The following is a 16,548-nucleotide window of genomic DNA, read 5'->3' as shown; positions in this document are numbered from 1 at the left end:
CCAGTAGGGGGCACGTGAGAGGCAACCACACATTGATGTTTCCCTCCCTCCCTCCCTCCTCAATGAATGAATGAATTAATGAATAAAAAGATGAAAAGAACCACTGTTAAGCAATCATCTCTCCCATACCTCGAAGCCCTGGGCAACCACCAGTTTACTGTCTGTTCTGTTACCCAGATTCTTACCAGCGAATCTTGTCTTTTTTCTATATAACTGGGAACTCACCTCTTGGAAGCTGTTTGGACTTGCCCCCACTTTCTGATCCCTGCTATACTGGGTCCTTTCTGTTCCAGTGAAATACTTAGCATTTTAAATTTATGGATACTTTGCTGCATCAAGTCTTTTAACATAGGTAGTAGTCCAACTCCCCTTTTAAATAGCAAGCACTTTAAAAAGCAAAGGAACTGGCTTCTGGTATTTTATTACCTTCTTTGAACCTTCCATCTTGTCTATTTTCAGTGACATTTAACCCAGGTCTTCTGGGTTCCAAGGCCCCTGGTGATGTGCTCCTTAGGGAGAGGTCTCTAATGTCATGTTTCCATATCCACATTCCAGGTTTCTTGTTTTTTTAGTATCACCCAACCCTCCCACAATCCCACACTGGAGTTTTCTTTAACTTCTCTTATACTTCCATTCCCTGCACTCAACTATTTGCTAGTTTCCCTTATTGATCAACTCTCTTCCTTTCATTGTGTCTGCAAATTTTAGATGTCCTTTCCATTCTAAGAGGCATTAGCTCAAAATTGTCCTTAAAAATACATCAGCAGAGCCCAGCAGGTGTGGTTCACTTGGTTGGGTTCCTGCAGACTGAGAAGTTGCCAGTTGGATTCTGGGTTCGCACAGGATGGGTTGCAGGTTCGGCCGCCAGTTGGAGCGTATATGGAAGGCAGCCAATCCATGTTTCTCAGATCAGTGTTTCTCTCCCTCTCCTCCCTCCCCATCTCTCCTAAATAAATTTAAAAATTTTAAATATATCAGCATCTTGGATTAAGGACCATTTGTGTTACTTACATTTGTTTTTATGCAAAAACAAATACAAATTCTCCCTACCCAAATTGAATTTACTCTAGGAAACAGGGTAGTTGGAAGAGGGTGCAAATGAAGATACTAAAATATTTGCTGAAGAAATAAATGGATGTGCTTCTGGCACTTGGTACTTTCTACTTCACGTTATTATTAGCTGTATGGAAGTCTCTCCACCTAGAATGTAAACTTACTCCAGGACATCATTTCATTTCTCTGCCTTGCATCTGATTTCCCTAAGTCATTATAAGTGCCTCACTTTAAAATATGTGGATGGATATATATATATACCTGAAAGATTGGAGCCAAAGCCTCTGCTTCCAATTTCCTTCTTGGGACTTCCTCTCTGATCTTGGCGAAGTCTTTTCACCACTCTAACCCTGTTTCTTCATTGGCCAAAATAGTACCAACTTCATGTGGCTGTCAGGATAAAACTTGTTGGCCAGTATCTCAAAGAGTTATGACTCCCTCGAAAAGAAAGGACGAGAAGGAGGAAAGGAAGAAATGAGAACAGGCAGGCACTCTGTAAACTTGAAAACAGTGAGTCAGAATCTGGCCAACGAACTGATGCAGAGTGGGGTTCGCTCTCTGCACCCGAACGCCTAAGGCGCTGATTGGCCGTTGGGGCCCACCTCCCTGAGCCCGAGGCCAGGGGTACCATCCCTGCGGCTTGTGTGAGAAGAGGGCTGGGGGTGCAGGAGATTTCAGGGATGCCTAGAGCATTGAAATGCTTTGTCTCGCAGATAACAATCTTTTTTTTTTAAGATTTTATTTATTTTTTAGAGAGGGATGGGAAGGGGGGAGAGAGAGAGAAACATCAATGTGCTGTTGCTGGGGGCCATGGCCTGCAACCAAGGCATGTGCCCTGACTGGGAATCGAACCTGCGACACTTTGGTTCTCAGCCTGAGCTCAATCCACTGCGCTACGCCAGTCAGGGTGCAGATAACAATCTTGTAACCAAGAGGGGCAAAACAGACCAGCCCAGCCAACAGCAGAGCGACGGTTTTAGGTAGCGGTACGCGTTCCACTGTGTGGGCTCGAATCCCCGAGAGGCACGGAGTCGCGGGTGGCTTTGGGGTCATTTCTTAAGCCTCTATTTCCTCCTGTTTTAAATGGGAAAGGCGCGGGTGCCTACTTGAGTCCTGGCATCTAGTAGATCCTGGCAAATGTAGGCTCTTTATAGGGCGCCCAATACATCCTGCAGAAAATTTGCTTTCAACACCCTCTGCCCCCACTACCCAGACTCTGTTATTAGGGGTGTCTGGTAGGTCCGAGGCTTCTCTGAGGGTCTAGTAGCCGGCGTAGTCTTCTGGTCACCTGCCTGAGTGCGAATAAACGTCGCTACTGGTTAGGGGAAAAAAAACGGGTTTTCACTTGTAAACGTTCCCTGAAACACTGGAGCATCTAGGGCCAATGCTTATAGGCACCGTTTTCCACTGTTGTCTTCCTTGGGGATCTTTTCCTCCAAAAGGAAGAAGCTTTAGATCAACTCACGCAACAAAAGGCACAATATTTTTATTTAATTTTAGCATTTAACCTTTTTGAATTGTACAATAATATGCCGCCTTTGTTATTGGATATGGTGTGTGTTGGGGCAGGGTGAGGAGACTAAGCAAGGGAGTGTCTGTATATACAACACTACCGAAGGGATATACTTGTGTTTGAATTGCAAACATAACCTTAAACATGGCAATGAGAATGGTACTCTACTCAGAAGATATTATTTAAAAAAAAAAAATTAGCCCTGGCTGGTGTGGCTCAGTGGACTGAGTGCCAGCCTGTGAACCAAAGGGTTTCCGGTTTGATTCCCAGTCAGGGCACATGCCTGGGTTGCAGGCCAGGCCCCTGGTTGGGGGGCATGGGAGAGGCAACCACACACTGATGTTTCTCTGCCTCTCTTTCTCCCTCCCTTCTCCTCTGTCTAAAAATAAATAAATAAAATCTTAAAAAAAAAAACGTTTAATGGCAATTCTTGAAATAAAGCTTTTTGTTTCCAAATCTTTCCTAAAAAAACACATCTTAGTTTTGAGTACTATTTCTGTAGTGTGATGTTTAACTACAATAAAAAGTAATTTAATTCAGCCCTGACTGGTGGGGCTCAGTGGGTTGGGTGTGGTCCTGTAAAGGGAAAGGTCACCAGTTCCATTCCCAGTCAGGACACATGCCTGGGTCGCCTGCCAGGTTCCTGGTTGGGAGTGTGTGAGAGGCAACCAATGGATGTTTTTCTCTCTCCCTTCCTGTCTAAAAATAAATAAAATCTTAAAAAATTTATTTAATTCCATTCATTGATGGAATTCTAACATGTAGCAATTAAGCATCATAATGCTTGGACAGTGTTCTGGTTCCTTTTTTAAAAGCAAAAACATTAAACCTCACAAAACTTCAGGGTATCATATTCCAGTCACATGTTCCTAATATAGTTTTTTTATTAGTCTGAGGTACTATGTGAATTTCCAGAATGTAATACCCATAATCAAAATCCAAATACATCACAAAGGAAAAATGGGCTATTTTAAGACTGCCTACTAGTTTAGTGTTCATATCTGTCCCTAACAAAAATGTTAGTTAAGGGAACATACATAGTATCTTGTAATTTCACAAAATTTGTATTTTCTTGAACTGGGCATCTGTATTTTAAAATTTTTCCTTAATGATAGGATTGAGAACTAATGCACTGGAAGGTCAAATGGCCTGAGTGCCCATCTCTAGTACCTATATGGGCAAGAAAGGGGGAAACCTGGAATAGATGTTGTGCATGTAAAAAATGCTAGGAAGATTTGTTTTAAATACTTACGCCAGGCCCCATCTGCCTGAGATTCTAATTTGCTTAAGCATCTACGTATTTTTTTAATATTTTACTTATTTATTTTTAGACAGAGAAGGGAGGGAGAAAGAGAGGGCAAGAAACATCAATGTGTGGTTGCCTCTTGCAGACCCCCCACTGGGGACCTGGCCTGCAACCCAGGCATGTGTCCTGACTGGGAATTGTATCGACAAACCTCTGGTTCGCAGGCCAAACTCAATCCTCCGAACTACACTAGCCAGGGCAGGCATCTATATTTTTTAAAAACTTCACAAATGACTCTAATGTGCAGCCAAGGTTGAGAACTACAGTTAACACAGAAATGTTTTTCCATTCTTTTCCCTTACAAGCTGAATAAAAATGCTACTCTAGCCCTGACTGGTGGGCTGAGGGGATTGAGCGCCGGCCTGCAAATCAATGAGTTGCCGGTTGGACTTCCAGTCTAGGTAGGGCACATGTCTTGGCTGCGGGCCAGATCCTCAGTAGGGGGCTCATGAGACACAACCACACACTGATGTTTCTCTCCCTCTTTCTCCCTCCCTTCCCCTCTCTCAAAAAATAAAATCTTTTTTTAAAAGTTACTCTTGAGCAAAGAGATTAAGTATTTGTAAATAGTATCAACTAGGGATTAAAAAACCTCCCCAGTGGGAAAACCAAGAAACTATATAGCTGTGGCTCATATGGCTCAGCTGGAGCGCTGTCCTGCAAACTGAGAAGTGGCGGGTTTGATTCCTGGTCAGGGCACATACCTACGTTGTGCAAGAGACAACTGATGTTTGTTTGTCTTTTTCTCTCTCTCCTTCCTTCTTCTCTCTAAAAGCAATGAAAAAAATGTCCTAAGGTGAGGCTTAAAAAACCCAACAACTATATAATGGATTTCTGTATCTAGAAATCTGAAAGAGCAAAGCAAAATGTAGTAAAATCTTAGATGTACTTTATAAGCTGTATTTGATGCAATAATATTTTCAAATGATCTAGTCAATCCCAGAGGTAAAGTGGTGACTGGCATTAACCTGGTCACTGGTTTCATTTCTAAAGGTTATAAAATATCCAATGACTTTTGCTGATGTGAAAAAACAAAACAGGATGGGGAAAAGTGTTTATCATGCTATGTAAGTAAGTACATTTCAAAATATTTTGCCTTTAAATGTTGAGTCCCTTGGTTTCTTTTGTGTGTGGTTTACTGCTTATTATTAACACATCTGACTTTTTGTTCGCATTTATACGAGTTCTGTAGGGAGAAGACTGACATGTTAGAAAATGAAGTGTATAGATCCTTTGTGGATTCCATTTTTCTTAGTATATTTGTGGCTCCGTTAGTATGAATACATAGTTAAGAAATTCCTGTATCAAAATAAAATATTAATTATACTTCACAATATATACAGAAACTGGCCAAAGTGTCATTTCTGTGATAATCTGAATTTTATCATTAAAACTCTTGTAAATAAAGTCACATACTTTACATAACATTTATTCTGTATAGAATTTAATCACATACAATGATGTCAGCTTTAAAACAATTGACTGTTATTTGTATAAAGTCATCTTATAAAATAGAGTAATACATAACATACTTCAATGAATTACACTGATATTCCAGGACTCAAAAATTTGGAGCATTCTAATTCCTATTTTTGCCTATGTTTCATTGGGTTGTCTTAGGTAGGTTGCTTTACTGTTCTGTGCCTCAATTTCTTTACTTATGTGGAATAACTGTCCTATTTCCTAGATATGTAAAGAATAACAAAACTTATTAGATACTTTGTGAATATAAAATGCAATATAAATGATAAATAGTAATACTGACTCATTCATATAAAATAACATAGAACTTTCCATTTGTAATCGAAATTTTGGTCCTCTAGGATCTACTATTATCACCCTTCCCAGTTAAGCACATCTTCTTATGCTGTATTGTTTTTAGTGATTTTCCATTGTATTAACTTTAGGACTGCCCCCCCACAAAATATATATATATACAGACATATGGGAATTTCAATATATCTTAGCATGACTTGGCAAAATAACTTTAATGAATTTAGTTCTGAGCTCATAAATAATTGAAAAAAGAAACTTTTATAATCCATTAAGCAGTAGAATGGCCACAAAAAAAGCAGTACCTGTTTTGATTTCATCACTCAACAATACAACACTAAAAAATGTATTCTTAAAGTCCTAAGATGTAACTACAGAAGGAACACTGAATAAGGATGATTTGCAGCTCTAAGAGAACCTGTGGTTATCAGCTTATAAGTGCAATGAGTCATAGGAATAATAAAGAGACTAATGCTCAGAGAGAAATGAAAGTTACCTAGTTCCAAGGTTTTCAATGCTGTACTCCTGAGCTCTGCCAAGGTGCCCGGGGAAAGGCTCATAGGGAGCTTTAACCAGAGCAACTCTGATTTTAGAGTTTCTTCCTTAAATGCTGGGCTTCTCTATGAAATAATTCACTAGAAGAAATGGTTTTCTAGGGTAAAAAAAAATCTTTTAAACCACTGATCTAGTCTATTTTGCTTCCCCCAGATACTAGGCACAACTGCAGTGATGCTTTTATCTTTGCAAAACTTCATCCCATCAACAAGACACTCTTAAAGACCCTAATTAGAAGGATGGTCAGAAGCCTATAAACAGCATTCCTGCAAGAGCAAACAGGTCTAATCAATTCCCATTATTTTCCATTTTAAAAAAATCCTTTGCATAAATAAGCTTATATTAACAGATTATACACCTATATAACATTTCCCCACATTTAAAAGCCAAAGAATTCAGCTTTCTCAGAAACCAATATAATAAACAGTTTCATTCCAGAAAAGGGCTGGTCTCTATAAAGACTCAGAGACATAGGAGATGATAACTGGAGTATTATTTACAACTTGCAAACATGTCATGAATGTTCTTCTTTTCTGATACTAAGATGATAGAACAGATGTGCTGTCTAGTTTGGGGAACCTGATGGCTTTTCTGTGGGGATTCCTTAATACCTGTTATAAACAATTAGGAGAGAGCATTATTTCTGTTAAGGCTCTACAAGTGCTGGTGGCACTGTGTTCAGTGGGCTTTGCTGACACTCATGCTGCTGTATGGTAAAGTTTGCATGCAGAAGATCAGACCATAAAAGAACATTTAGATTATAAAGTGCGTTAAGAGTATACGCATGCAAGCACTACTTCTTTCTATGAATAAAGCTCAAATCAGTGGGTTTTCCTATTGGCTCCAACAACTAAAAATCAGACTATAAATCTGAAAGATGTTCCCATCATCTGGTGAGACTAGAGAGTGACATGACAACTGTCCCCTCCCTCACTGGGATACAACTTCATTGTTTAGACTCCTGATTCAAGACAGTCACATCGGGAGAACAGTGAACTCAATGCACCCCATCTAGTCCAGAAGCAACTGGAAATTCACCATCAGAGGAACCTTGAAAAAGTCTCAGAATCTCAGAACTAAGTACCATAAAACAAAGTGGTTATTCATCTACTTATAAAATTTTTTTTAAAGAAATGAACTATTTTAGCCCACAAACTGGTATCAGGAATGATCACTAATTAAGGAATGTAAGAAAATAATAATATAAAAAGTATCATCTTGAGGTATGTCAGGCTGTATTTAAAAATACAGTATAATACATGGAGCCTCTATCTAAATTCAATTATATCAAGCTTTATTGTGATAACCTGCAGAGACCTTTACGGAGGTCAGTTCTTTACTTCTGATATACAGATTTTATCTTTAGAACTAAAACAATGCTTCTTCAAATTAACTAAGTTTGGAATGTTTCATTATTCACACAGGGTACGAGTTTAAACTTAACTTTATATCCTAGGAGAAAAGTTTACTCTGAAAAATTACATATACAAGATAAGCAAAAAAAATGTTTAAAGCGTTTAAGAGAATAACTTGTTCAAATAGTTTTATATATAAAGTTTACGTATAAATAACGACATAAAAACATGTCAGTAGATACCGTAGGGACATTACTTAGCACTATTTGAATAACTCTAGTTCAAGTTATTATATGTCGTTGAAGATGACTGACGTCTTCCTGTCTCACACTTTCTAATTCTGATAGGCTTCTTTCATAATCACTGCAGACCGGTAAAGTGCAACTTCAGTTCTCCGCCACTTCAGGGGACATGACGAGGAGAAAAGGCTGAAAGAGGACTGCTTCACATCAAAACCTGTTCAGACACCAGTCCCACCACTTACACTTTCTGACCTTAATTTCCGCATTTGCAAATCAAAGATCGTAATATTATCTTTATAAATAATATGTAAAAATAATATTCATAAATGTTAGAAATTGCTCTAAAGAACTGGTAAGAACCTCCAGTTTTCTTGTTTTGGGGTTTTTTCCCCTTTAGGGAGGAAAAGAACTATATTGACACATCTTCACAAACTGCCTTGACTTTTAGGAAGTATTAACTTTCCTGCTTTATGAACATGATAGGTTGTTGCGGCCCTTAAGTTAACAGAATGACTTATTAGTTCAGTCAGGTTGGGTGTCTGACTCTTAAATGTGCTCTTACCTGGCTCCCTATGAAAATTCAGTATGTGTTTTTGAAACGCTTGAAATTACCTTACATAAAGTTTGGTTGTGGTAAATTTATTTAAAATATTTTCTTTGAAAAAGGTTTGCTAAGTAGAGCTCCCAATACTAAAAGAAGAAAGGTATCTTCTCTGTAATAAAAGAGGATTAATTGTCCATCTATCATGCCAACTCAACCTAGGTCTTTCTTTCCAGTGCAGCAACGTATTTTAGGGCAGCAAAGTTCAGAGTGGATACAATGGCCTGTTCAGAAAACATGCAAGTTTTATCAGGTGATTGCTTTTAAGTCAGTCTGACAATGTGTTAACCAGTCTCCGATCATGGAAAAGAGAGAGATACAGGTGGTCACTGTAAGTTGCAGAATGCCAGCTCTGTTGGTTCACGTTACCGCTACCTAATGTTGGGCTTTATTTCCTTTTCTTCCTCTTCTTCACTATCATCAACCTGTTGTATGACCAGATCAGCAGACCCATCCTCTACAATCTCCACATACGATCTATTCTCATCTTCACTCAAGTGCCATCTGGAATCCTTATCTCCATCTGATGGGGACATAAGATGCTGTTCGGCTTCCAAATCAATGGGGAGGCTGTCTATGCCAACTTCAGCAAGGCACTCATTACAGAGTCTGTAGCGCCTGGTTCCTTCCTGTACCACTTGACCTGTCAGGTCAGTCACATGGCGTTTGCATTTTCTGCAGATTAGTTTGCATGCCTGGTGGATCTGCGTAGAGATTTAAATGGTGACAAGAAAGGATTTTTAAAAAGCAGGACAATTTGGTATTCTAGGTACCAGTTCATAAATTTAAGATGTTCAAAGCCAAGCATTAACATTAAATTACCACCTAGTTATTAGAGAAAAAGATACAGGTTTTGGTGATAAATTGATGTCACAGAAATATTACACACTAGTTTTCTCTAAATAATGACTATAATGTTTTTATGATTAACATTACGTACTTAATAATTTCGAATATCACTTAATCCAATAGTACTTTGATATCTGAGGTAACACAGGACACCTTTTCAGAATAATAATAATTGCAAACACATATATGCCATGTTCTAGTCTAGTGACTTTACATATCTTTTTTTTTAATGACTTTCTTTTTTTTTTAAGATTTCATTTATTTATTTTTAGAGAGGGAAGGGAGGGAGATAGAGAGAGAGAGAGAGAGAGAGAAACATCAATGTGCGGTTGCTGGGGGTTATGGCCCGTAACCCAGGCATGTACCCTGGCTGGGAATCGAACCTGCAACACTTTGGTTCGCAGCCCGCACTCAATCCACTGAGCTATGCCAGCCAGGGCGACTTTACATATCTTAATTAAGGGGGGGAAAACCTCTCATTTCAAATGAGTATTATTTTTTTGTTATTTTGCTAGAGAAAGAAAAATATTGTCTAAAATTTAATTTTATAAAAATATTTTTGGATAGGTGATTACTTGCCACTATTATTAATGAAAGATTGATCTAGTAGAAAGAGAACTTGCCTAGAAATTTTAAGGCTTGGGTTCTAGTTCTGGTTTTGTCATTTACTAACACTGTTGTTGCCTAATCATGTATCTTGAAGCAAGTAATTTAAAACATTGTAAACCTGCTTCCAGGGTGATAGTCAAACTGTTTAACTACTGGTAAGGTATAGGCACCACCCAAACCAAACAGAAGCCTGGCTAATCAGAATGGACATTTTATAAATCACCTCTATGGTAGTTCTGCTACCAGCCTATATTATCTCTGTCTGCTTCTTTAGTACGAATGAGGATACAACTCAGGCTGTGAGGAACAAATGAGTTAATGTGTGTGAAATTTTGGGGGGAAAAGCTGCACTAGATAAGTAATTATATATTCTAGTTAGTAATAAACAACTTGGCTCAACAGCTCTCAGAGCAGCAGATTATAGGGTCTACTCTCAAAATTATTAATTAATTATATAATGCTGAATTAAGAAGAATATGAAAGTAGGCCACACACACAAAAAAAAGAGAAAGAAAAGAAAAAGAAAACTAATGCACTCCAGTAAAATATCTAAGAAAGTGTATGGGACAATCACTCAGCAGTTACTACCTTTTGCTTAACCACTGACCTATTAATCAGTAAAGATTGGAGGCACACGATTTGAGTGTGTCCTTATTTCTCCTGACACAGTAATATTACAGTTATCATATGTGGCATTGTTTTTGTTACAAAGTTCTGACATGTTCATGTTCCTCCCCATCCCATTACAATTATGAAGTCAAAGAAATCAAGTGAAACACTGTAATGTTAAAATTAAAAATGTCATGAACGCATGTAAAAATACATGTCCTCTAGCTCTGTTCACTGAAACAATCGAAAAAGAAGGACAACATAATGACAATGAGCACCCTAGGTGTCCAAATACTGGTTTCAAATTTTATTCCCCACTAAAAGGAAACAGGGCTCCTTTGAGAAATGGCTGGTTCCACTTTTGTGACAGGGAAAGTACAAGGTGAGCCTAGGGCTCTTTTGGAGCCAAAGAATAAGGACACTAAAATTTTAATGAGTTGTGACAGAAGGACACAAAAGCAATCTTCAAGATGTCCCCACTGGACAAAACTGAAAACGTGAGCATCAGAAAGAACAATAATTGTTATGGATCCAAACACAATGAACCAATAAAAATTCCTGAGGTCATGTGCTATTTTAAAAAAAGCAAAGCCAGAGAAAATCTCAAATCATTTAAGATTACTATGAAACCAACTCTTCACTTTGAAAATAATTGCTAATTAAAGGGAAAGAATTAAAGATTTGTTGTGCTGCTCCTGTAGAAACCCTATTTTAAAGTAACCTAACAGCCTCACATAACAAGGGAAAGCCTCACTTTGTAGAATTCCAGCTGCTAATGTAGAAGGAAGCATGAAATTAGTAAATTAGTCCACCACTTCAAGTAAAATTAATAGTTTCAATGAATGGCTGATGGGGAAATGGACGATGACGTGGACCCAACACAGCTCCGCACGGATTCCTTTCTAATCACAAGGCGGCACCTTTGACGGTGCAGTGGTGGGACCGCGCTGCCGTCACCCCAACCCAGTGGTGGATCTTAATAACACCAACGATGGGTCCTCCAGATATTATGTGTCTCCTAATGTGACACAATATGAAATAAACAATTTCAGTCTTGAGATGTTGTAGTCAGAAGTATTTAACTTGAATCCACTGAGGCTTTAGATAAAACTATTTTACAGAAAATGTTGAGTGGGGGTAGGGGGAAGAATGACATCATGTGGAAGCAGGCAGAAAAATCCGGAGGCAGAATACTGTGTAAAGTGGTCGGCGCAGTGTCTTTTGTGAGTCAGTGCTATAAGGGGGAGGGGGAGGGGGAAATATGATGACAACTTCAAAACACACTGAAGGGACTAACAATGAGATGGAATACATGCTTCTGGATCAGATTCTGGTCTGGACAAACAAGTGTAACAGGTGTTTGGAGAACTATGGGGAAATTTGAAATTGTACTGGGTGTTAGACAAAATGTTATTGAGATGTAAAGATAGAGACTGTTCACTAAAGAAAGCAAGTTACAAAATAGCATGTGCAGTATCTCATGTTAGTAAAAAAAAAATACCATAAATGCACATGATTAAATATTAAGAATGGTAATATCTGGGTGGTAAAAATGTGCCGTTTTTATTTTCTTATTTTTACTTCTATTTTCCTACTTTTTATAATAAATGTTTACTGCTTTTGTAATAAGGTTGTTTTAATTTTATTTTTTTTAAGATTTTATTTATTTATTTTTAGAGAAGAAGGGAAGGAGAGAGAGAGAGAAACATCAATGTGTGGTTGCCTCTCACATGCCCCATGATGGGGACCTGGCCCGCAACTCAGCCATGTGCCCTGACTGGGAATCGAACCAGTGACCCTTTGCTTCGCAGCCCAGTGCTCAATCCACTGAGCCACACCAGGCAGGGCTAATTTTTAATAATCCAGTTCAGCGATTATCAACCAGGGCTCCATAAGAATTTTTAAAACATGCAATACCTGACTATTTAGTGAGGGGCACTACCTCTTTTCCCTCAGATTGTCAAATAAAAAAAATGACAACAGCCAACACAACAATAGCTGTCTGGTATGAATGAATCAAAATTATACTTATTTTGTCAGATAGGCAAAAAACATAATGCCTTTTTTTGGTGTGCTACAGACTTTTGGTACTTAGTTTATGTTGTGACATGACATGAAGGAAGTTGAAAATCAGTGATTCAGCTTCACGAGATTATTGAAGGAAGACGTTTTGTCTGTTTTGCTCACTGCTGTATACCTAGCACTTAGAAAAGGGTCTGGCACATAACAGGTACTCAACTGTATTTGTTGAATAACTATAAAGCAATACATTAAGAAATTACCTTAAGGCCCTTGCTGGTGTGGCTCAGTGGATTGAGTGTCGGCCTGTGAACCGAAACGTTGCTTGTTCAATTTCCGGTCAGGGCACATGCCTGGGTTGCAGGCCAGGTCCCTGGCAGGGGGCGTGCGAGAGGCAACCGATATATCTCCTGCACATTAATATTTTTCTCCCTCTTTTTCTCCCTCCCTTCCCCTCTTTCTAAAAATAAATAAATAAAATCTTTTTTTAAAAAGATACTATTCTCTTAAAAAAAAAAAAAACTACAGTAAGGGACTCAGTGTCCTTTAAAATTAAAGGAGCTCTTATAAATGGAACTGAAATACAAGCAATAGAACAGATTTTGGAAAAAAATTTTGGTGCAAGATGAACAACAGAACAATGTTTCTACATCATTATGTTATTATTTTTTTTAAAGATTTTGTTTCTTTTTAGAGAGAGAGGGAAGGAGAGAGAAAGAGAGGGAGAAAAACATCAGTTGGTTGCCTCTTGTGCGTCCCCTACTGGGGACCCAGCCTGCAACCCAGGCATGTGCCCTGACTGGGAATCAAACTGGCGACACCTTGGTTCTCAGGCCGGAGCTCAAGCCACTGACCCACACCAACCAGGTATCACTATGTTATTAAACCACCAGAGCATTTGCCAGCAAATTGCCTGAGATTTTTCCGACTGCTGACCATCCAGTCCCTTGCTGGGAGTCATTCTGTTGCCCGCTTTGCTGCCTTTCTTGAGGAGACTATAAGGAAAATGGAGCAACACTAGAAAGGGGGTGTCGTGCAGAGAGGTAGGACAGCAGAAACTAGAGATCCTACCAGGTGATTCAAGAATCACCATTAGATGGTGGGTATCTGAGGTGGTGGTTCTGACCCAGAAATTTAAAACATTTTTACAGTTTATATTGTCTTTGGCTCCAAAAAGACCAGTATATATAAACCGATTAGATTTTAAATGCATTGAAATAAGTACTCAAAAAAATATCTCCAGCTTCAAGGTCTCAAAGGAGAATAAATTGATAATATATAGAGAGAATTATGTATTATGTGCAGAGTAAAAACATTAAGTTGGAAAATTTTTTAATATGGTAAAATTGTGTGAAAAGATTTCCGTCATAAATTAGATTCTCCTAAAGCAGATCAATGCACATATCTCTTAAGAAGTAAAATGATGAAAAATCAAATACATACTGTTCGAAAATGACTACTTAGATGGTCTAGCCTGCTAAATCTTTTCCCACAAGCTTGACATGGGTAGGGCCGTTCTCCTGTGTGGCAGCGAAGGTGGCGCTTCAGGTCTGCTTTCCGCTTCACCACGTGTGTGCAGTACGGGCACTTGAATCTCATCCTGGGCAGGTCATCTGTGAGGAGACAACTCGATTAAATCCCTGGGATTTCACAATAACAAGTCTAGTAACAAAAAGAACCCAGAAGGAGTTGGTGAGTCCAATCTTGAAAAGGAGAAAGCAGAAGAAATGTTATCAAGAGTTGATTGTCAATGTAAACCTAAGTACAGAACTATAACTTTAGTATTAATATTTGATATATTTATAGTCCGAGTAAATTTAGATGGTCACACTTACCTTTTCATTAAATGTCATAGAGTCAATACATATTGAATGTAAAAAGGTAGTACTGGATTTTAAAACTGTAGATACAGCCCTGTCTGGTGTGGCTCAGTGGGTTGAATAATGGCCTGCTAACTGAAAAGTTGCAGGTTTGATTCCCAGTCAGGGCACATGCCTGGGTTGCAGGACAGGTCCCCAGTGGGGAGTATGCAGAAGGCAACTACACATTGATGTTTCCCTCCCCTTCTCCCTCCCTTCCCCTCTGTCTAAAAATAAAGTAAACAAAATCTTAAAAAAAAAGTCCACAATCCTATCATTTAAAAAATAATAATAAATAAAATAAAATAAAGTTGTAGATACAATCCAAAAGTAAAATTATTTAATATTGAAGCTTTAAGTAACTTGTTTTATTTACATGTCTTTATTTCCTTTGCCTTTATTCTTCTTACACTTGTAATACTTTCAAAAGTGAAAAAATTTCAAGGATCTCTTGAAAGGATCTTCAAGGATCAACTGTTTTTTTTTTTCATTCAGAAATTTAAAGCTCTTTTTTTTTTAGACTTTTTAAAAATTTATTTTTAGAGAGAGGGGAAGTGAGAGAGAAAGACAGAGAGAGGAACATCAACTGGTTTCCCCTCACACGCCCTCAACTGGGAACCTGACCCATAACCCAGGCATGTGCCCTGACTGGGAATTGAACCCATGACCTTTCAGTTAGCAGGCCAGTACTCAATCCACTGAGCCACACCAGACAGAGCTGTGAAGCTCTTAAAGTATAGTTGACATAAGGGATCTTTAATTGTTTATTTTAAAACTCACATATTCAACATGTTAGTTGTGATTGAAAGCACACCTCATCAACTTAACTGCTGTTAACTCAGCTGTTCATTCCTGAAGTTAGGTTTAAATAACCCAGATTTATAAAAGGGCAGAGCCCAAATAGAGAAATGATGATTTTATTGGTGTTTTAGAGTGAAACAAAGATGTCCCATTTTTGCTGTTGTTTGTTTGCCTTGGTCAATGGTTAGAGCTCAGGAGGATTTTCTGCAAGCTCTACAGTATGATAAAATTTCATATATTTTCATGTTAGTATCCTACAAAAAAAGTGATAACTAAAAATCAATCAGGCTGCTTAAAAATGTTATCTATATGCAAATTATATTTTTGGAAATTTATACAACAGCAAGAGAAGTGTGAATACTCACTGGCTAGTTGGTGATATTAAGGGCTTGTTAATTTTGTTTACATGCAGTAATGGTATTGGAATGTCTTTTCTATTCTATATTTTAGGGACACATTCTGAGATTCTTACAGATTAAAACATGTCTGAGGCCCTGGCTGGCGTAGCTCAGTGGATTGAGTGTGGGCTGTGAACCAAAGTGTCGTAGGCCATGGCCCCCAGCAACCCCACATTGATGTTTCTCTCTCTTTCTCTCTCCCTCCCTTCCTAAAATAAATAAATAAAATCTTTAAAAAAAAACATGTCTGAGATTTGCTTAAAAATAACAAAGGGAGGGGTTAGGGGTAGAGGTACAAGTGAAATAAGATTGACCATGAGTTGGAAGTTGATGGGACTGGGTAACTGGGTGCATGGAGGTTAACGAAACTATCCTCTTTACTTTTGAAATTTTTCTAAAATGAAAATTTTTAAATGTATAATCCAAATCTTATACTCGTCAAGAGTTTCATTTTATCCCAATTTTTCCTTTAAATTCACATGTAAGCTATGAAGCAGATGTGCTAACTGATTAATTGGGAGGGAGGAAACTGGATGATACACATTTGTACTCCCTGTTCTCTACTTCCGTCTTCAGGGACGAGGGGAGGCTTACTGGGAAACTATCAGCCTACATAACTTCTCTGCATTCTACTACTATCATAACGATGAGATGTCCCAAGCTGTTGCACATGAATCACAGCATCAATGCTATGGATGTTAAGTTTTTTTAATTATGTATTTATATCATAATAAATTCAGAGTTACTCTAATTTCTTTTGGGTAAAGGGTCTGCAAACTTTAGCAAATGTGCAGGGTTGCTCTATTTAACTTTTCAGTGTAAAGACACTCTTCCCAAAGAGACAATCAGTCGATGTTTCTCTCACATATTGGTGTTTCTCTCCCTCTTTCTTCTTCCCTTCCACTCTCTCAGGAAATGAATAAATAAAATCTAAAAAAAAAAATTCAATTTATGCCCTGACCAGTGTGGCTCAGTCGGTCGAGTGTCATTTGCAAAGCAGAAGTTC

At 38.2% G+C, this 16,548-nt stretch overlaps 1 protein-coding gene across 2 annotated transcripts in view; it reads right to left on the bottom strand.

Annotated features, from left to right (window-relative positions):
• Positions 1 to 4,061: 4,061 nt before the first annotated feature.
• The window catches only part of ZBTB8A (zinc finger and BTB domain containing 8A), a 39,612-nt gene continuing 27,125 nt past the window's right edge, over positions 4,062 to 16,548 (bottom strand). For both annotated transcript variants that reach the window (XM_045860045.1, XM_045860046.1), the window contains 2 exons: positions 13,928 to 14,097; positions 4,062 to 9,102 (listed from right to left, as the gene is read on the bottom strand). In XM_045860045.1, coding sequence (XP_045716001.1) covers positions 8,770 to 9,102; positions 13,928 to 14,097 — 503 coding nt within the window. In that variant the 3' untranslated portion in view covers positions 4,062 to 8,769. The remainder of the gene's footprint in view (positions 9,103 to 13,927; positions 14,098 to 16,548) is intronic.

The sequence above is a fragment of the Phyllostomus hastatus genome, unplaced genomic scaffold (genome assembly GCF_019186645.2).
Source record: "Phyllostomus hastatus isolate PE091 unplaced genomic scaffold, TTU_PhHast_1.1 phas_scaffold_182, whole genome shotgun sequence".
Lineage (NCBI taxonomy): Eukaryota > Metazoa > Chordata > Mammalia > Chiroptera > Phyllostomidae > Phyllostomus > Phyllostomus hastatus.
This window is presented reverse-complemented; position numbering and strand designations above follow the sequence as displayed.